Below are 22,291 nucleotides of genomic sequence, written 5' to 3' on the forward strand. Positions count from 1 at the left end.
AAAAAAAAAAAAAAAAAAAAAAAAAAAAGATTTAAAGGGGCTGGGGATATAGCTGAGTGATAGAACACTCCTGGGTTTAATCCCCAGAATCCCCACACAGGAAAAAATTAAGCCAGGAACTTGGCGACACTTAACAAAGCTGACTATGCTGGTACACTTTTGAGACAGGGATTCAGGGTCCAGCGAGAGACCCCAGCCCCAGAGGAAATGCCTGGAGCCCTGGGGAGCAGAAAGCAGGGCTGTGCAGCTTGAGGGAGAGGCCCAGTGGGGGAGCTACGCAGCCCAGGGAGAGAGGGGTGGGGTTGTAGGGCTCCCCCTGCCTCGCCTCCAGCACGGCCCCTGCCTGCAGCCCCTCTAACACAACGGACCCCAAGCTGGGGTGTCCCACTCTCCTGATCCTGCATCTGCTTCCTAGGGGATCCTCCATCTGAGCCTTTGTCCAGCACCCTCTGAAGTGCTTTTCCCTCACTTGTGCCCAGAGTCCTCCAGTCCTGACGCGACTCCCCTGCCCTCTGGGGGCTGCTCGGCCTTCCCCAGAGACGCCTCTCCTCCCATGGGATGTGAGCCCCCCCACCCCACTTCCATTCTTCTACTACTGAGGAAATGAGCCCTGCACAGAACCTTCCTCCCCAGAGACTAGTAAGAGAGGAGTTCCTTTGCCCAGACGGCCCAGGAGGGGCACCTGTGAAACCTGGGAGCTGGCAGGTCCAGGACCCAGAGACCAAGGAGGAGCTCAGGAGGGTCTGCATGGGACCATGCCTCTGTGTCACAGAGGGGCTGTGCAAATACAGGTCGTGCACGCACACACACACCACACACACACACATACACACACACACCAAGGCACATGACATTTCAAAATACATTAGAAATCTCCATTTTGACCTTGAAAAGGAGACAGTGGAAGGGTAAACCAAAACCTAAGCAAGTTAGTAACCTGTGGGGAGGGGGAAGCCAGGACAGAGGAGGCGCAGGAACAGGTGGGCTCTCCAAGGTCACCTGCTCTCCTGCGTGGGGCGTGGAGCTAGAAATGTGTCCCTTCTCTATATAAAAAGTAAAGGAGAAAGCAACGCTTGAAAAACAACCGTGATAAATGACCCTAATTACATATCTAGTTGGTGCTATAACTACATAGACTCATCTCGAGGGATTTTAAAACTCCATTATTTTGACAGCATACAAACAAAGCACAGAGAGGAATCATAAACGCCCCTCCTTGTTGCTGTCTCGGTGGTGATATTGGTATTGTTATTCTAAGACGATGATGTGTAGCAGGATGAAGTAATTAAGTCATCATACTAACATTGCTATAAACAGATTTCAGCATAAGGAAAAGGATACAGATAAATATCAAAGAACGTAAAAACCATGTATTCTTAATTTGGAATTGAAAAGAGTGGCTTGAACTGAGGATTTATTTTTTTCCCCTTTTCAGAAAAAATTGTGATTTCTGGGCTGGGGACATAGCTCAGTTGGTAGAGTGCTCGCCTCGCATGTACAAGGCCCTGGGTTCGAATCCCCAGCACCACAAGAAAAGGAGAAAAAATAACGATTTTCTATGTTTGTCAACTGGCTGGTTAGTGGCAGTGACAAATGTGGCAGCTGCAGCCCCAGCTCCCAGACTCTGGCCTCTAGACAGCATTTCTCAGCAGTGACAGTCGGGTTGGCAGGAGAAACTTCACGCTAGCCGGGGAGCTAGGGATGATCCCAGGATTTTTTGTCACACTTGAAAGAAAAAATTGTTCCAATGAGTAAATGATCCTATCAAAATGACACAGGGACCAACTCAACGAGTCCCCATGGGCCAGAGATAGTGAAATTGGCCATCAGTAAAGAAAATGATGCCTGCAGTATGACTGAAGCCCACCCCATACGTAGTTGTCCACAGTGAAACTGCTGGCCAGCCGCTGACCATTACCAGGGCACCCATCACTATTCAGGGGGTCCATGAGGAGGAAGGCCAAGAATGGGTCCTGCCAGACCCACATGAGCTGCACTTCAGGGCAGCAAACGGCTGGAGGAGAGAAGATTCACCAGCCACAGGGAAGACCTTCACTCAGCTCTTGCTAAAGTCACAGCTGACACACACCAGGGCTGTGGGACAGGGCTGCACCTCCATGCCACCCTAAAGCACTAGTCTTGGTCACCAGGATGACTAGAGATGCCATGAAGGACGGGCACAGAGCTCCCATCCATGAGCCTACCACAGAACGTCACGCCAGCTAAGGATAGCTTCCAGAAAACCCATACCAGAAACTCATAGCGACCCCTCAGAGCTGTCGAACATGGTCAGTGTCCCCTTTACTTCATCATCATCATCATCATCATTATTATTAGCAGATATTTCCCTATGCTTTTTAAAATGGGGATCCAAACAAGATTCACAGATTGCCCTCAATTCAGGTGGCCGCCAGGTCTTGTGAGGCTGGGACCTCTGCACGGAAGTCACTGTTCTGCGGTTTCCTACCTCTGGACGTCTCTGCTTTCGTCTGAGCAGCATGACTTCACCGAGTCCTCTGACTCTGTATTTCTTTGACGTGGTAGCCAAGTTCAGGGGCTTGACTGGATTCAGAGTCATCCTTTCTCAGCCAACCTGAAAGTGGGTGGGGTTCTGCAGAGCGAGGAGCTGCCCCATGGGGACAAGGAGGCTGGGAAGTGCTGGCACCTGCACCTGCAGGCTCTGAAAGTAAGAGGCTCTCAAGGACAATGTTATGGGCCTCTGGCACCCAAGCCCAGGCTGCAGTGGGGCCGTCTGTGGAGTGAGGCTGAAGGAGGTCACAGGGTCCCAAATCCGCAAACCAATAAAAGACAAAGATGTCATGATTGACCTACCTGCTTCAAGGCTTAAAACTGAATAAATCAAAGCAGCTTGACTGTCAGAAAGACAGTCACAGAGGTCAAGGGATGGAGTGCACAAGTCCAGGAAGGGACCCATTTTGTCAATGATTTTTGCAAGATGTCATGGTAGTTCCACTCAAAAAGGAAATTCTTTTCAACAAGCTGGGTCTACTGGTTATCTACATGGAAAAAAACAACCTGCTCCCGTACCTCATTCCCTAAGAAGATGTCATCCAAAATAAATCATTGAGGTCTATGTAGAACCCAAAGCTGCAAGTCCTCCAGAAGAGGAGAAAACTTTAATGACATGCCAGGAACCACAGGAGCAAACGTCACCTGGGCTTCTTTAAAGTTGAAACAGCTTTCTCTTTGAAAGAACTGACTTAAAAATGCAAAGGCCAGCCCTCCTACGGGAAATCACCACGTGTACCCAGAGCCGCTCCTTGCAATAAAAAGAATGCAGATGGTCCAATTTGGGGGAGTGGTGGAGGATACTGGGGATTGAACTCAGAAGCATTCAACACAGAGCCACATCCCCAGTCCTTCTTTTTATTTGCATTTTGTTTAAAGACAGGGTCTCACTGAGTTACTTAGTGCCTCGCTGTTGCTGAGGCTGGCTTTGAACTCGAGATCCTCCTGCCTCAGCCTGTGGAGCCACTGGGATCACAAGCGTGTGCTGAAAGGAAAGTGAGGAACCAGGAGACTGTCGAGCTTGAAAAGAAAGACTGAGACCAGGCAGAGGTACCCACGAGAGTTTATTTGTCAGAGCTGACAAATAAAGGCCACCTCTCCGTAGACAGAGAGAGGCAAAACAGGCTTGGGGGTCTGGACTTTGATGGGACAGGCTCAGGGATTAGAGCCGAAGGGTCCTAACACGGGTGGTTAAGGGTGGGGTTGGTGTGAGGGAGTTGTGAGCCTTTCTCAGAATCGTCCTTAGGTAGGAAAGCAAAATTTTTCTTAAAATGGTGGCTGTCTGGGCTGGGATTGTGGCTCAGCGGTAGAGTGATTGCCTAGCACCAGTGGGACCCAGGTTCGATCCTCAGCACCACATAAAAATAAAGGCATTGTGTTGAGTCCATCTACACCGAAGAAATAAATATTTTTAAAAAAATGGTGGCTGTCACTTAAGATGGCCTATCAGATGCTAAGCAAGGACCTTCCATGTGCCACCGCGCCCGGCTGGCAGATGGTCAATTTTCAAAAGACACTAACCGACACTGGACAAAGAAATGTTTACATAGCCAATAACACACAGAAAAGGTTCCCATCCTCATCCAGGAGCACAAGACCACCACGAGGTGCTGGAGGTCACAGAAAATCCTTTTAAAAATGGTATGTTTTCTTAAAACGTTAAACATGTACAACCATCAGACCCTCCCACTCCAGACCTCCCTCTTTGCCCTAGACATGCCCACAGAGGCTGGCGCGCACAGGCTCCTGGCAGCACCAGTCCCCAGCCCCAACCCAACAGCCTGCCTGCTGGTGATGGTGGACGGGGGACATCTGTGTCCTGATGGCCACGGAGGAGAGCCAGCAATGGACACACACAGTCTCGTGGTCGAATCGTGGTCCGTCCTGCTAAGCAGGCTGAGTGCAGGAAGCCAGGCCAACAGCACTCCCTTTGCCGACCTCAGCAGCCTTCCCACCAGCAGAGAGCAGAGGGCGGGTGGGATGCCAGGACCTGGGGGCGAGGCAGAGGCTGGGGTCTCAAGGGCACTAGACGTGTCTGAGGCCACAGAAATCGCTCTTGCCTTGATCGCCACGCAAGTTTCATGGGTGTGAAGCGACACTTATGTCAAACTTTAGACCCAGGTGTGGTGGCACATGCCTGGTATCCCAGCAGCTCCAGAAGCTGAGGGAAGAGGATGGAAAGTTCAAGGCCAGCCTCAGCAACGTAGTGAGACCCGGCCTCAAAATAGGAAATAGAAAAAGGTCTTGGGTCATAACTCAATCTCAGAGCACTATCCAGGAACACAGGAACCCCTGGGTTCAATCCCCAGTGTGGACATAATAATGATAATGAAATCGAAACTAGAAGGGAGACCAGTAGAGTTGGGAAAGAGGCCCCCGGGGATGGAGAAGGGAAGGGAGGTTGCTGGGGAACGACATTGACCAAATTCTGTTTTGTGCAAACACTTAACAATGAATCCTTCTGATATGTATAATTATAATGCACCAAGAGCAATTTCAAGAAAATTCAGAGCCAGGTACAATGGTATACACCTGAAACCCCAACTTTTTAGGAGACTGAGGCAGGAGGGTTGCAAGTTCAAGGTCAAATTGGACAACGGACCTCGTCTCAAAAAAGTAAAATAAAATTACAATTGAAATTAAATATAAGTTTACACTGTAAATACCTATATTTAATGTACTTCTTTTATACTTCAATAAAACTGAATTTTATTTTATTTTTTTTTTTAATTTTTTTTAGTTGTAGTTGGACACAATACCTTTATTTTATTTATTTATTTTTATGTGGTGTTGAGGATCGAACTCAGAGCCTTGCACATGCTAGGCGAGCACTCTACTGCTGAGCCACAACCCCAGCCCACATAAAACTGAATTTTAAAATAAATGATGAGGGCTGGGGCTGGGGCTCAGTGGTGGAGCACTTGCCTGGCATGTGTGAGGCACTGGGTCGATCCCCAGCACCACATAAAAAAACTAAGTAAACAAAATAAAGGTATTTTTAAAAATAAAATAAATGATGAGATAAAATGAATCCAAAATAAGGAACGAGTATAGAAGATAAGAATTTATATATACTTAAATAGATTGACTCATTGAAGAAGACCAAGGCAGTAACAAAATAAAATTAAAAAGTGTATTTTGGGAAGTTTTTCCTGAAATGAAAAAAAAAAAAAAAGATTTGAAACTAAGTATTAAAAGGGCACACGGATACCTGGATGGATTAACTCCACATGACCTGGTGTCACTGCGGGTCACACAGAGGACAGGACAGCCACGCTCAGGGTGGCCTGGTGCTGCTGCAGGCCACACAGAGGACAGGACAGCCACGCTCAGGGTGACCTGGTGCTGCTGAGGGCCACACAGAGGACAGAACAGCCACGCTCAGGTGGTGCCCGCACCAAGTTCACACTCCCTCGAAGAACGGAGGATGGCTGCGAGGGAGTCTTAAGGCCCAGCACCCTGGCGATGTCAGCATGGCTGGACTGTGCAGATAGAGAGTCCGCGCTGGTGACTGAGCTTTGTCACACAGCTGCCACCAAAGGCAGGGCCTGGAGGAGGAGTGCAGGAGGACACACTGAATGGAGCTGCACTGCTCTCTCCCTCAGGTTACCACCTTGGGGGCAAAGGAAAGTGATCCCACAGCCAGTGGAGGAGAGGGCATCCCGGCTGTTCATGGGGCACAGCGAGCTCACTCCAAAAACAAGGAACCGAGGCCTACAATTCCCTAAGACCAGCAGGTCCGCCCAGGCACCATCTGCAAGAGCTGGCTTGCACTGGAGGCTCACCCAGCACCATTTACAACAGCCATAGGGCAGACACAAGCTCCACGTCCATCCATGGAGGGAGACTGAACAGGCACCTTGGTCCTCACAAGACAGAGCTGTGCTCAGCCAGGACAACGGGCACCAAGGCTCAGCAGGAGAGCAACTCAGCCAGGCAGCCCAGCACGAGAAGCCTGATGAGCCAGGTGCTACACGCATCCCTGTTAGGAGTGTCCAGAAGAAGACAGCACATGCAGAGCCGGAGCAGAGGTGTCAGGGATAGGGAAGGGGTAGGGTGATTACTGACTGCACACTTACAATGGTGAAGTTTTAAAAATAGGCTGGGTATGGTGGCCACGTCTGTAATCCAGAGACTTGGGAGGCTGGGGCAGGAGGATTGCAAGTTCGAGGCCAGGCTGGGCAACTTAGTAATGCCCTGCTTCCAAAATAGAACTATAAAAAGGACTAGGGATGTAGCTCAGTGGTAGAGGACTGCCCCCCACTTTAATCCCCGGAAGAAAAAAACACCAATGATAACAAAAATATATTTGATGAGCTCAGTTCGCAGGTCAGCCTGTGTCAGAGGAGGGTGTGAAGAATACTGTGACCAGTTCTGACCTGTTCAGGACAAACACCAGAACATGCACTGCAGGCCACCTCTTCTTGAGAGAGAAGACCTAGCACAGCTCCCCCTGAAACTGGGTACACCCCTCTCATGGTGGGCTGCCTCACTAGGCAGCAGTGCCCCCTTCCCCTGTTCCCCTCTGCTATAAATAGATCAGCAAACAAAACAAGGGCCACCCAGTTTCTTTACAGCATGAGGAGTTTAATACAGGCCTTTCAATGTGCCCAACTGAGTGGCAGATATTTCAAGATTTGGTGGTGTTTAAAAACACAGACTGCCTGGTTCTCAGCTGTGTACACACTGGCTGACGCCCTGGAAGGTTGGTCTCTACAAGAGGCTTCCTGTGGACACCAGGGACTCCATTATTTGTTTCAAAGATGGCTTTATCATACTTTGGGAGACAAGTTTTGTGAGTCAATTTATGTACCAATTGTTTTAATAAAAGAATCTCAATGGTTATCCATTGACAGATACTCTATAACAGGATTATCTATATTTAAATCTTATTTGTTACTATTATTTAAAAACAATAAAAACAAAAACAACTATGGGATCCCAGCAGCTCAGGAGGCTGAGATAGGAGGATTGTGATAAAGCCAACCTCAGCAACTTAGTGAGGCCCTAAGAAACTTAGCACAACCCTGTTTCTAAATAAAGTGTTTTAAAGAAGGGTCAGAGATGGCTCAGTGGTTCAGTGCCCCTAGGTTGAATCCCCAGTAGTGGGGGAAAAACTTTTTTTTTTTTAGAGCAACAAAATTTTTAGGTTCACAGAAAAACTGTGCCAAGTACATATCCAGGCCCCGTGTGCTCCTGGCCAACCCAACCCAGCCTCGATATCCACCCAGCCAGGGGGCACAAGTGTCGAGCAACAAGCCTGCACTGACACACTGCCCAGAGCCCACAGTGGACGCAAGGGCTAGCCTTGGGGTCCTGCCCCTCGGTGGATGTGAGGGCTCATGTTGGGGTGGTTCCTTCTGTGGGTTTTGGTGAATGTAAATGACGTGATCTGCCACCACAGTGTCACGAGTAATGGTTTCCTACCCAGAGTCCCCTGGGCTCCACCTTCCCACCCCTGGCCTCCCCTCCACTCATCTTCCCCTTGTCCCCACTTTCTGCTCTTCCCAGAGGCCGTGGCCTGGACTCAGAGTCTGTTCGGAGGCTGGTCCTCCGGCATCGTGCACCTGGGTGGCTCCACAGCTCAGTCTTCTCTTTTTCCAACTGAGCTAGTGTCTCTTTATTCTTTTGGTGATCTCTTCCGGGTCAACTATTTCCATTGTAAGGTCCCACACTGCAAGTGCTGGCACTGCTGTGAGCACGGTCTTTCCCTTTATTACAAGTCAGAATTCGAACATTGATCCTTGTTTTTCATATTCCAGTTGCAGAAGTGGTTCTCGCTGCAGGAGTTATCTGAAGGCAGTCAACTTTCCAAGGGGCTCCAGCTTCTCCAGGAACACTGCAGGTTGGACTTAGTGTAGACATGTATTAAACTAAGAGAACCTCTCTCAGGTGAGTTTAAATGCACTTTATCTTTAGACAACCCACATGACACGTTTTCTTAAAAAACAATGCCTCCACTCCACATATATCATGGTCAAGATGTGCTCAAGACGACTGCAGTCCCATATGCCTTAAGTCCTGGTGTTGCATGGATGACAAGCAGCAGCCAGTTATGGCGACAGATGATAGATCCAAAGTAACTGCCAAATGTGTTAACATTTTCCCATTTCTAAAACATCCTTAAAGACAACCACACATGGGGTCACACATCCTCACGGTAGTCCTGGGGAGCAACCCTGCCATCTGGACTCATGTTTTCACCAATAAAGAACTGGTAGCTTCTGAAATTGTCAAGGATGTGCTTGATTTGTTCTGCAGCCCCTGTTTTATCCTCTCTCGTCCCTGTTCTTCAAGTTTGCCTTTGGTTGACTTCATGTAATTTTTGATGTACTTCCTGTAGGCTTCTTTGGTGAAGCTGGTTTCCTGCAAATCATCAACACAGTGATTACTGTGCTTCCGGTATCTTCGACCTTGGGTCCTTCAGAGGGGGCAGTTCCACCAATGAGCAAGTCATCAATGTTACCCTCTACCCTACTGACCATCTTGCCCTCCATCTCGGGGCAGAGCGCATCTTTGATCTCCTGTATCTTGTAAATGTCGGAGAACATCTCATCATGGGTGACTGGACGGAGGCAGTGGTGCTAGCTAAGCAGGATCCTGAGCTCAGAGCTAGCGCGGTGCAGCCAGATTGGTGTTCTGGAGGAGAGAGGAGCAGGAGGAAAAGGCCAACTCCCACAACTCAGTTTTTTGAGTGCTGAATAATATTCCATTTTCTGGACGTACCACAGTTCATCCACCCACCTACTAACACACACAGTGGTAGCTTCCAAGTTGGGGAAGTCATGAAAAAAGTTTCTATAAACATTCCTGTGCAGGTGTCTGTGAGGACATAAGCTTTTGACCCACTTGGGTAAATACGAAGTCAAGTGATTGCTAAGTTGTGGCAAGACTTGGTTTTTATGAGAAACTGCCCAGTGTTGTCCAAAGTAGCTGTGCTGTGGTGCTCTCCTGCCAGTGAGGACCCTGCTCCGGCTGCTCCACACCCTCATCAGCACTCCACACCACACTGAGTTCTGTATGCTGGCAGATGAGGGGAGGCGACTAGTTTTTACATACTCCCCCAGCCCACCCTGCACTTGCACATATAGTATGCTCATTTGCCAGCTGTGTGCCTTCTTCAGTGAGAGGTCTGCTCAGCTCTCTTGTCGGGTTTATGAACTGGTCTGTTCATTATCTAACTGTTGACGGTCAGACGTTCTTTGTATATTGGATCACAGTTGCTTACCCAGTCTGGAGATTGTCTTTTCCTTCTCTTGGAAACCTGGTCCATTTATCTGAATAAAGTGATAACAGAATTCAATTTAAAGGAGGGGCCCTAATTTTGAATACATATGCCAATGATAAACCTAAATGTATATCAAATTGATAACACGACCACACAGAAGAAAATAATCCAATTAACTTTTGATCACAGAACTGAGACTATCCACACTCAGTGGGGCATATTTTCGAGATAAGAAAGAAGTCTTGAATTTAGTATTTCTGTCACAGGAATTCTGAAATGATTTTCTGTATGTCAAAAAATTGAGCAAATAAAGTTAACTGCTCTTTGGGGGACCTGGCATCCTCACTGTGAAAGGATGGAGAGTCCAGCCCAGGAACGAGGAGGGAAAGCAAGAGAGCTGGGCACGGGTTGGACTGCCAGGCCCGGGGGTCTCAGCACATCTCCCCACCCACGCTGAAGCTGTGCACACCTGGACTGGGCTGGGCACGGACACCCGCGTAGCCAAGTAGGTCTGAGCCTAACAGCGGTTCCTGCTGTGTGGGTCTCGAGCTTTGCAGTGGATGAATCATGCTGGACACTAATCCGGGGCCACCGGCCAACCTCACCACCAAGGAAAAGTGCAGCTAGAGATTCCACTGCCCATGACTAATGTGGTCTAGAGAGTTATAGGCAGGCGAGGCCACGGGCGGGGCCACAAGGGCAGAGCCAAGGGGGCGTGGCCAGTGTTGGGTCAAGTGGGCGTGGCTGGGCTGGTCAGGGCGGGGCCGAATTGGGTGGGGCTATGCGGGGGTTTATATACACCAAGCTGCTGCGTCTCGCTGGGTCCTGGGAGCTCCTGGGTGAGACACCTGCAGCCCCATGGGGAAAAATACAAATATCCAGGGGCTGGGGCTGGGGCTCAGTGGTAGAGCGCTTGCCTAGCATGTGTGAGGCACTGGGTTCAATTCTCAGCACCACATAATCGTAAATAAATAAAGGTCCATCAACAACTAATAAGAATATTAAAAAAGAAAAGAAAAAAAATACAAATATCCAATCCAGACTGCAGGGAAGTCTGCAGGACCAATGGTCCCGTTTCTCAGCAAACAAAGAGCAAGGAAACAAAACCGGAGAGGAACACCTACCATCCAAGAGTTAGCATAAGACAAAGGCAACATGGGACCCTTGTTGGAACCTCAACGAACAAGAAAGCCTTGAGGAAAACTGGAGTTGCGCATGGTCATTAGGGGGCACTGAGGTCATCGGGGTTGTTGGGTGGCCAAGCACTGTAGTTATGTACTGGAGGACTTCCTACTGTATGGTCCCGCGGGGGTATTTATAGGTTAAAAAAAACACCCGCCACTGTGCAAGAGCTTGAGATGGGAAAGTTGGAAGACCAAGCCCCTGCCTTCATGGTGCTCATCCAAAGTGGACTGGAAAGTGACTTGGATTAAAAACCCCATTATCTGTGCATGCTTTGGCCTGATGATCGCACTCCTCAAAATCAATCCTGGAAAATACATCAATTTCCAAGTTTTCATCTGTGCAATGGGAAAGGATTTCTTAATAAAAGCACGAACTGAAGGAGGTTTTTGTTTCTTTTCTCCCCCACATTTTTTTTTAAAGAGAGAGAATTTTTTAATATTTATTTTTAGTTTTCGGCAGACACAACATCTTTGTTTGTATGTGGTGCTGAGGATCGAACTTGGGGCCACAGGCATGCCAGGCCAGCGTGCTACCATTTGAGCCACATCCCCAGCCCTCTCCCCCACATTTTTTATTGATGTATTATGGTTGCATGTGTTGATGGGATTTGTTGTTACATATTTGTGCATGCACAGGATACACAATATAACAATATGATCTGACAGTATCACTCCCAGCACTCCCGCATTCCGCCTTCCGAGCCTTCCACTCCTGTGCCTTCCTCTCCTGTCCCCCTTGGATTTTTAGGAGATCCTCCCCATCTTTCTCTGCCTTTTCTTCTCTAGCTTCTGCGTATGAAGAAACTTAAGACCCTTGACATTTCGAGTTTGACTTTCTCAATATAATGCTCTCAAGTTCCATCCATTTTCCTTCTGTAATTTCATTTTTCTTTATGGCTGAATAAAATCCCATTGTGTCAATCCCCAGCAACACACACACACACACACACATACACACACACCATTGTGTGTGGAGCTCTGGGACTAAACACTTAGAGTCACTCCAGGGGGGAACTGGGCTGCACAAAATAACCACACAGAGACAGAGAAATACCTTTTTCTTTGGGTCCTGTATAGGCTCCTCTGACCTTAGGGGTCCATGGAAAGAGAGAGAGGAGCACGTGCTGAACCCTTTTATTGGGGAGAAGCCATTCAAATGAGGCCAGGGGTAGGATTACAAGGGAACTGGTGAGTGTAGCTCAACCCCTCTGGGTGCCGCCTACACCTAGGGCCACTCCCAGGGCCACACCTTATTATCCTAGTGAGGGAAAAGATTGAGTCAGGAACCATGGCACTACTGTGCAGACTACAGTGACCTTTCAGATCCCTGTGGTGTATCAGGACTTAAAGATGTATGCATTTGGAGTGGCTCCCCACAACTGTGTATATATACACATTTTCTATATCCATTCACCTGTTGAAGTACACCCAGGATGGTTCCAGAGTTTGGCTATTTTGAACTGTGCTGCTATAAACATGGGTATGCACATATCTCCGTAATAAGATGACTTTAATTCTTTAGGATAAATACTAAGGAATGGGATAGCTGGGTCATGTAGTGAGGGGGTCCATGCCTAGTCTTTTGAGGAGGCCCCATGCAAATTTCTTTTTTTTTTTTTTAAAGACTTGGCTCACTACAGTGAGTCTATTTATTTTGATGTTTATTTTTTAGTTTTCGGCTGACACAACATCTTTGTATGTGGTGCTGAGGATCGAACCCGGGCCGCACGCATGCCAGGCGAGCGCGCTACCGCTTGAGCCACATCCCCAGCCCCCATGCAAATTTCTATAGTGATTGTACTAGTTTACAGTTCCACCAACAGTTTAGCAGTGTTCCTTTTTAGCCACATCCTATCCAGTATTCATTATCAATGGCTGCCATTCTGACTGAAGTGAGATGAAATCTCAGTGTACTTTTGATTTGCATTTCACTGATTATTAATGATGTTGAACATTTTTTCATGTATTTGTTGGCCATTTGTATCTCTTCTTTTGAGAAGTACCTGCTTGATTCCTAAAAGAGTTTTTAATCAATGTGACCATATTAAAACTAAGACCTTTTGCTAATCATAAAAAGCCTTAAAGTGAAAGGACAAATTACAAATGAGGAAAAGTATTTTCCCAAAAATATTAAAATACATGCATGCCAAAAGAATAATGTCCAAAGTATATAAAGAATGCTTCATCTATAGTTTAAACCAACCAAAATAAATAAATAAATAAATAAATAAATGGTTCTTTAAAAAAAAAGACCATCTAATAGACCTTGAGCAGACATTGAAGAGGACATGCAGAGTTGATAAATATATGAGATGATCCAAATTGGGGACCAATGCAAAGCAAAGCAATGCTACATTGAAATAACTCACTCCATAAGGTTGTCTGCACCATGGGGGTGAGAGGACCCGCCCTGGGGTTTACCACCCACCTGCCCCTAGCAGCCCTGATAGATGTGCACCGGCTCCCTGTGTACCCAGGAAGTGGGCCAAGGAGGGCCTCCAGGAGTTCAAGCAGAGGAGGCAGGAGGCTCCTGGCCACTGAGCCTGTGCAGCCTCCTCCCAGGGAGGCCGTGCTCACCCCACCAGCACCCTGTACCTGAGAGCTCCCATTGGGCCAGGGTCCCTCTAGGCTACCTCCAGCCACGTCCAGCTGAACAAGGAAATGTGAGCTGGTCACTTTGGTGGTTTGCCCTGCAAGTTAAATGCACTCATGTTTCACTCCAATATAAAAGAGCACGATAAATGCATGCTCACAGCGTTAAGGTTTGATTTGTATTCCTTACAACAATATTAAATGGCAAAAAAGAAAATTAAAAACAAAACCAAAATATGCCTGGAGAGAGACCGCAGCAGACAGGAGCCGCTTCATGTTCCAGCAGCTCAAACCTCCCTTTCCTGATTGGGGACTGGGCTGGCACTTCCATATTGGGCTGGGCCCTGTCCCCAGCCCCAGAGCCCCTGAGGGTGGCTTGTGCATGGCTGGACACACCCTTAGCCAGGCCTGTCAGGACTCCCAGGGGCTCTGCAGGACGGGAAATACATTGAAATAACTCACCCCATAAGGTTGTCTGCACCATGGGGGTGAGAGAGAGGGTGCAGGTCCCGGACCCATGTGTGTGCTGATGGAAGCGTGTCTCTGGGGAGATTCTGATGGCGTCTCTTGCAGTTGAACATTCATGTGTCCTTCATCCAGCTCTTCAACTCCCTAGTGTATATGTGTCCCAGAGGGAACCTGACACTGCCTGAGAAGTTGGCAGTAATGTGCTTTTGGAGGCCAGCAATCTGGAGGCCATGCAGTCTCTGCCAGGAAACTGCTGTGGGCCAAACCATGTCCCCAAGAGCCATGCTCAAGGGTTAGCCTGTTCCACCTCAGGAAGTGGCCCTACTTAGAAATAAGGTCCCTGTGGGTTTGTCAGTGATGATGAGATTGTACTGAGAAGCAGTGGTCAGCCTTCCTGGTGTCCCCGTTAGAAGAGCAGGGAAGAGGCCAGGTGATAATGGAGGCAGAGTGGGAGAGGTGTCCCCAAGGCTTGCTCAAGCCCCCAGAAGCCCAGAGAAGGCATGGGTCACATGGTCCCCAGGCCTCAGAGAGAGCACCACCCTGCCCATCCCTCCGTCTCACAATGGTGGCCTCCAGAATGCGAGAGGGGAAGTGTGCTGTTTGAAGACCCCGCAGGTAGCAATTTGCCACGGCAGCCCTGGGAAACTCACATGAAAAATAGACAAATGTGTCTGTGCATATTTTTTTGTGGGGGGTACCAGGGATTGAACTCAGGGGCACTCAACCACTGAGCCACATCCCCGGCCCTATTTTGTATTTTATTTAGAGACAGGATCTCACTGAGTTGCTAAGTGGCTTACTTTTGCTGAGGCTGGCTTTGAACTCATGATCCTCCTGCCTCAGCCTCCTCAGATTACAGGCATGTGCCACCACGCCAGGCTATGTCTGTGCATCTTATTGTCCCAAACAAATGCACAAAGGTGTCACAAGGCACAAGGTTACAGTAAAGATCAGGTAAACAATGGCTGGAGGGAGATCCACTCTTTCGGGACTATGTAGAAGAAATCTAAAGGAGTGGAAAGCTGGGGACAAGAATAGAGAAGCAGGGTGGTGGGACCTGGGGCAGCACGCGAGGAAGGCAGGCAGCAGCCCAACAGGCCAGTCACACCTGGTTTTCCTGAAGAGCGGGGGCTCCCTGGGCACCTGATACACTATTAAACGTCATCGGATTAAAACAAAGTGATTATAAAGAATCCAATCAAGGTCTCAAAAGAATCACTGGATAATGCCTTATTTATTTGCTTATTTATCTTGTGGCACTGGGGATTGAATCAGGGACGCTCTGCTCTGCCAGAGCCACATCCTCAGCCTTTTTATTTCTAATTTTGAGACAGGGTCTCTCTAAGTTGCCCAGGCTGGTCTGGAACTTATGTTCTTCCTATCTCAGCTTCTCAGGAGCTAGGAATATAGGCATATGCACTGCACCTGGCTTGGACCAGCCTTTAAAAAACAATGATTTTGTAAAATATTGTTTCCACCTAAAACTTAAATGTTTAAAAAAATAATAAAAGCAACGATTTTTATAAATTCTAACCAAATAATCTCACTGCTATTTGTAAGAGAAAGACTATTCAAACCAGGGTTGAGGTGTAGCTCAGCACTAGAGCACATGCTTAGCAGGCAAGGCCCTGGTTCAATCCCCAGCACCAAAACCAAAATGAAAACTAGGTATTCAAACCATATATACAAAAATGTTCCTTGCAATTATGTAAAAAAAAAATGTAAATTTATTGGTTCTAACAACGTTTGGAAAATCCATGAATATTTTTAATGCGGTATGTGACAGTTCAATGACCACCCCCAAAACCATTTCCCACCTGTCCCGTTTCCATGCCAAGAGCCCCTGAATTTGTTATAAGGCACAACATGCCCAGTCATGAGATGAATCTTGCTGGTCTGAGGTCACCCCAGTCCTGTCCTGGTGAGAGGGTTTGAGAAGACTTTGCCTTTGGTGGCCCAACCTTGGGCTCTGAGTGAAGTCAGTTATAAGCAGACAACACGCATGGTGCTGGGAGGGGGAGTGGGCAGCTACTTTAGTAGCTGAAACCAGGGGCATCAGGGACAGAGTCTGGAAATAGCCCCCCTGTGTTTAGAGAGAGTGAATTGGGACTAAATATTTTTTTAAAATATTTATTTTTTTAGTTGGACACAATATCTTTATTTTATTCATTTGTTTTTATGTGGTGCTGAGGACTGAACTCAGGGCCTCGCACATGCGAGGCAAGCTCTCTACCGCTGAGCCACCACCCCAGCCCGGGACTAAATATTAAGTGATGAATGTACTAATAGTTTTGTGTTAAGACAAAGTTTACTTAATCCTGGAACTACAGGGACTCAGATTAGGAAAAATTCAGGTGACAAGAATTCCTGTGTGTCCCACTTAGCATCCTTCCTCAGTCTGCCCTGGTGGGATATAACCAGCAACAGGAGGCGGGGACCATCCTAGAAGTTGACAGGATGTCTCAGACCCTAGTCCTCCTGGCTGGCAACCACGGCCTGGAAGGTAAGACGGCCTAAGTGGCGAAGTGCCGCCAGGGCCAGCCAGCTCCACTGGTCAGCACATTATGGTCAGCGCATCACGTGCTTTCTTTTAATTTCTACTTTCACTTTCCTTCTTGTCAGAGTTTTCTTTGGTTAACCCTATTTTTCCCTTAGATTCTGTCACTATAAGTCCACCAGTCAATACTTCCCAAGCTCCAATTTGAGCAAAACAATATGAATTCTCCAAGTGGGGAGTGAACACACCTGGCTGTGTGTTGTGTCTGAAAACACCAACAGGCCGCCTGGTGTGTGGCTCAGCAGGTAACGGCATCTCTGCATCCCACACCATGTCCAACAGCGGGCACAGAGCTGAGGCCATGTGGCGAACACACACACGATTCATAAAATTCCCATCCATCTGCTGAAGTCGGGCACAGCTTCAGAAGTTGAAATTACCTTGATGGGCTGAGTACTGGGAGAACATGGAAGTCGAAAGCACTGGGAGACTAGGTTCCCTGTGAGAGTCAAGCCACTCTGAAGGCTGCCCACAGACACACCCCTGGCCAGAATCTCAGAACCGGCTGATTTGGGGCCATTCACATTGTGGATCACTAATTATTAAAAATAGTGTGAAACCCTCTGGTGGCACTTAGTAAAGAGTGAAAACGAAGCAGATTAGCTCTGTGGTCCATCTTGTGAGAATCTGGAAGGACGCATGGCAAGATTTCACCAGCTCCTCCACCTTGTGCAAAGTGTGACCGCAAGCTTTGACTCTAAACTTCTAATACATAAAGTGTATGGCTGTTTTCACTTTTGGGGAAAAAATGTTCAGACACATCAGGGCTGGAGAAAAGGCAAAAAGCTAATGGTGCCCATGCCCTGGCCCCAGTGCACCCACCAGGCTTTTGTCCTGAGGGCTGGAATCCCATCTTGCCTGCACACGGCCATCTTGCCAGGCTGGCGGATGGCGGAGTCTCTGAATGAATGACGTTAAGAGGCAGCCCTTCCACCCATCTCGGGTCAGCAGCACCCTCCTATGAACTAAGTGGTGAAGGGCATGCATGTGGGTTTCAGGGCATCTCACTGAGGTGTTTGATGGTCTTTCTGGAATATTGTCCTACTCCAGTGGAGCAAGGCTGCCGTCACGGGTCCCTAGGCACCCACTCCTGCAGCCAAACCCTTTAAAAGGTCCTTCAGTGGCTTCCAGCTGTGTTCTGGGTATCAAACCTGTAAACTGACCTCAGAAAGCAGCACGGCAGCCTGTGGCCCTCCTTCCCAGGCCTCTGAGACCAGATTCCAGGGATATTTCCAAGGCATCAGTCTGCCTCTCTGTTGGGATGCACCCCAGGTGATCTGCAGGATTCCTGAGCAAGGACCTGCTCCTCCTGATGCCCCAGCACTGCTCTGGATGTGGGAAGGAATGACTTACTCAATATTCCAAAAGCACCACTTACATGGCATGTCCCACTTCAAGGTAGGGAATCGAGCCTGGTTAACCCAAGATTCCTGCCCTAGGTCCTATGGCCAAACACGAGGCACCACAGATGGACTCTGGCAGAGCACTGTCCCAATCCTGGACGTCCCACCCTTTCCCTACTCCACTAGAGGAAACAAGCTGGATCAAACAAACCAGATGTGAGCTACAAACCCTGGAATGAAGTACCACCCCGACTTCAGTGATATGATAGAAGATCTGTCTGCCTCTCTCCACTCGGCCCATCTCTATCCCCAGGTCTCATCTTCCCAAGGTTCCCATAGGGCATCAATAAACACCGGGGATGTAAGCACAGAGACAAGACCCTGGTTCTCGTGGGGACTAGCAAGTCAGATAATCACAACTGCACGTTCACTATGCTGGCTGGAGCTAGGAGGGACATAACCACAGACATAGACACACCACTCTATGCAAAGCCTTCAGGGAGGGAGTGCTGGATGTGCAGGCTGTGCTTCAAGAGCCCAGTGTTTTGAAAAGCAGCACACAAGCAGCCACCATCTTTGGATGCCAGGAGCCAGAGCCCCACTTGCAAGACTTCAGGCCATGTCATGTAGCCAAGATTCACTAACTCACTAACGTCCCCAAGGCCTTTTTTGTGGATCGAGTCTTGAAGTCATGATCCTCCTGCCTCAGCCTGCAGGAGTTGGAGGCATACACCACTGTGCCTGGCTTACTGGGGAGGTTTAAGTGGTGAGGCTTCAACCTTAAGGTTGAAGGTTGTTCTCACCACCAATGACTGACAACTGTGAATCTAAAATTGGCCTCAAGTTATGGCAATGGGCAGGATGACCACAGCCCCAAGGCGAGAGGCACAAGGACAGCTTGCTCCAAGCGTACACTGGCAACTCACCTAAGCTCAACCCTCCACTTGCCCACAGTCCTGACCTGATTTTACCAAAAACAACCCAGAAATTGTTCCTTAGTGGCATGTCAGCAGCCAGGAAACCAATCTTCTTTGCAAGTGGTTTATTTTGGGAAATCTTTGCTCTTTTCAGGACATTTTATGATTTAGAAAACCCAAAGTTCACTCGGGTTTGAAATTACCTTTTTCAAAACACATTTTAATAGTGAAAAACGCTCCATATTTTTCCCCGTTTAGACATGATACTTTTTAAGTTACTTTGTTCAAATAAAACAATTACTAGTATTAACTGTGCAGTATAAAGCCTCCAACACTTTCTCCTTGGGTGCTGACTTCTTACAGCATGGGAGAACCCTTTCTGTTTGTTTCCACAGAACAGAATTGTACTCCACATACAGTAGACAATCTGCTGTGCGGCCGACCTGACTTTTCACAGAACCAAGATCTATGCTCACTATTCCTACAGCAAATACTAGAAATGACAGAAAATTCAGGCAAAGTAATATATTTTGCAACAATTTTCTTCCAATAAATGACTTATAAGTACTTTCCCACCACACACTGAACAGGTAAGCAGTGTCCAAATTTTAACTGTTACATGAGACAAAATGTCATAGATACTTGCATTTTATGTTACAAACGTGTCATTCCAATTATAGGAAAACTTTATTTCACAGGATGCTGACACCTGGTTCTGAACACAGCATACACAGCAAATTGGATTTTTAAACCAATCTGTTCATGAAAGCTTATATAGTAACTACATTAAATCTTATTTTCACTAAAAAGTGATCATGTCTACCTTCTTCCAAGGTAGGATATTGTCTAAATATAATCAGACATTTAAGAACTTTGCAACTGGACTAGAATAAGCAGCTCTTAATGAAATTCCTAAATGGCATAGCAGTTTTGATGGACCAACTCCTCAGACAAGACAGATCTAATTTCTCTCTTCCCCAATTCATCTTTACACATGGGAACCATGCAAGATAAAGGCTCAATCTGATAAGGCTTCACATCCTACTGTGCATTCTGGTAGTGTTCTTGGCTACTGTTTTATTTACACTACCTGCAAGTATTCTTTGAGGTGATGGACACCAAAAGCTCTAGTGTCCTTCCCTTTAAACTATCTCTAAAACTTTGGGAGTACTTGGAAAGCAGCAAGTAAACACGAAACATCTTCCTGGAGTACTGATTTTGGACATTAACACCAAGAAAAAAGGCAAAGTGAAATTCACACTCATTTCTAACAGAACTTCAAGTGGCCCAACTTCTGAATGCTCATCTTAAAAGGGGGTCAGTCACCTTTGTCATCAAGTAAAAGCAACCACCACCTTTTAAAATGTCTCTTTATGCTGACAGGTCTCCTGAGGTCTGAAGTTTTTCCCCAAGTGACCTTGTCTAGCCAGGATGAAGATGGGGCAGACATTGTGCTAGCCCAACTGCACCATCACTATTTACACCTCAATTCCTGACCAGTCACATCCAGTTTGTGTGATATGACTCAAACAGGCATAAAGGCAGACACAAAGATTTCAAGTTAAGTCACACAGCAATGACAGTTTAAGAACGAAGATGGCACAAGCTGCCCTACTCTATTAGTTCTGAGTGCTTATAAACAAGGGAGGAGTTCACTTGCTTAGATATTTGAAATACAACTTTATTCTGATTCTAAACGAAAAGGAATGGGAATGACAGTAACAAACAAGATTCACCACTGAATATTGTGATGTGACTGTAGCAGTCATATTCGAAACTCAAGAAGGAAACAACTGCGTTCCAAACAGCTAAATATGCAGGTCCAAAAAATGAAGGTATTTTTTTAACTGCCACATTCGCTCCGAAGCCCATTCATCTCCTTCAGCATTCCACAAATGAAGCACATGTCTGCTTAGCTAGATTTTAGTAAAGTGGCACACACGCGGCACCGCTGACGTCACAGGACAGTTGCCTATAAAACTAGACTTCTGACGCCGGGCTCCAGCTTCATCTTCTCACAGGTCATCATCCTCATCTGGTAGAGCAGTTGTCTGAGCAACCTAGAAAAGAAATGGAGAAATCAAAACATTCCAGATTAAAACTGTCAGGATCCAAAACAAATCTAAGCATTAGCCACAATAAGAACGAGATACCTCTAAATCGTGCTCATACTGCGCCGCCAAAGCAGGGTCCATGACAACCTCTGGTGGGGCAAGAGCAGGCATGGCAACAAACTCCAAGTTAGGGTCTCCAATGAGCTTTCTAGCGAGCCAGAGGAAAGGCTTTTCAAAGTTGTAGTTACTTTTGGCTGAGATGTCATAGTACTATTTAAAACAAAGGAGAAACTTTTAAGAAACTCACCACTGAAACAATGCTCATTCATCCTGAGAACATCCAAGCTAACATTCTTTCACCCATAGTAATACAGCCGTCAACTCCTCCAATCTTATCTAACTTGTAAGTCCGTAAGTTGGCGCTAACATACCTGAAGATTCTTCTTTCGGTGGAAGACAATAGACTTTGCCTTCACTTTCCTGTCCTTAATGTCCACTTTGTTGCCACACAATACGATGGGGATGTTTTCACACACTCGTACCAGATCTCTATGCCAGTTAGGCACGTTCTTGTAAGTAACTCTTGATGTCACATCAAACATTATAATGGCACACTGGGCTGAAAAACATTTATGGCAATCAACACAATCCTAGTTTACCACACAAGCATGGAAGAACCACAAGACTAAAGTTCAATTAATTTTCATCAGCTCTGGGTTATCCCTATATACTCGATTTAAAAATCCCTTCTTCCAATGCTAAAAATGTAAATTTTAAGACACAATATTGATTAAACTACTTCTTTATAAGAAAACATGAAAGACCAGCTTATTCAAACCATTCTTATATTTCCCCCTAAACACTTTGGGGATGATATGCCTCATCCCCAAAACGTATCAAAAGCAATTAGTGCTCGATCAGCACCCAGAGATCTGCCCCCCTTATTCTGAGAATAGGACCTAGAAATACACTCTCAAAAGGTCCTTGAGGGGCTTGATGTTCTAGAGAACATCACGCTTTTGTTTCAAACACCCCAGGTCAGGCCGTCCGCTGACTCGCGGGGAGGCCGCAAGGCTTCCTAGACAAGGAACTGCAGGATGTCTACGCTGAAGCAGTTCCTCGGCCCTGAGGGGGACGTTCTGTGTCTATCTGCTCGTGCACAAGGAAGGGAAGACATGGAAGGACCCCACCACATTTTCATCAAGGCAGGGAAATTCCAAAGGATACTTTTTAGCTGATGCCACAATAAATCTTATAACAGCCTCTCCAGTTTCAAAATCGAGCACTAGGGAGCCACATGCAAAACTTGGTGCAGACAGACAGACCCCGGCTCCTCCGCACCGGGGCTACGGGGAAGGTCCCACGGCACCCGGGCAGCGCCACGGGCGCAGGGCTGCTGCCGCCCGCCCCGTCGCGAGC

General features: G+C 47.2%; 1 protein-coding gene and 1 pseudogene across 1 annotated transcript; both read right to left on the bottom strand.

Annotated features, from left to right (window-relative positions):
* Positions 1-8,624: 8,624 nt before the first annotated feature.
* On the bottom strand, positions 8,625-9,122 carry LOC107159081 (annotated as a pseudogene).
* An 11,356-nt stretch (positions 9,123-20,478) lies between these two features.
* Positions 20,479-22,068, bottom strand: Ran (RAN, member RAS oncogene family). Its single transcript, XM_015505633.2, has 3 exons — positions 21,304-22,068; positions 20,972-21,142; positions 20,479-20,878 (listed from the first exon to the last, which is right to left on the bottom strand). Exons 1-3 carry the CDS (start codon positions 21,472-21,474, stop codon positions 20,834-20,836), a joined length of 387 nt encoding a protein of 128 aa, XP_015361119.1. The 5' UTR covers positions 21,475-22,068; the 3' UTR covers positions 20,479-20,833.
* Between the last annotated feature and the right edge of the window lie 223 nt (positions 22,069-22,291).

Source organism: Marmota marmota, unplaced genomic scaffold, assembly GCF_001458135.2.
Source record: "Marmota marmota marmota unplaced genomic scaffold, marMar, whole genome shotgun sequence".
NCBI classification, from domain to species: Eukaryota; Metazoa; Chordata; class Mammalia; order Rodentia; family Sciuridae; genus Marmota; species Marmota marmota.

What these genes read in the sequence shown, in the direction of transcription:
- Ran (XM_015505633.2), bottom strand. Translation starts at nt 21,474, where the DNA reads ATGTTTGATGTGACATCAAGAGTTACTTACAAGAACGTGCCTAACTGG. An exon ending in ACCGAAAGAAGAATCTTCAG is followed by an intron (nt 21,143 to 21,303) that starts GTATGTTAGCGC and finishes TGTTTTAAATAG; the next exon opens with TACTATGACATCTCAGCCAA. An exon ending in AGTATGAGCACGATTTAGAG is followed by an intron (nt 20,879 to 20,971) that starts GTATCTCGTTCT and finishes TTTCTTTTCTAG; the next exon opens with GTTGCTCAGACAACTGCTCT.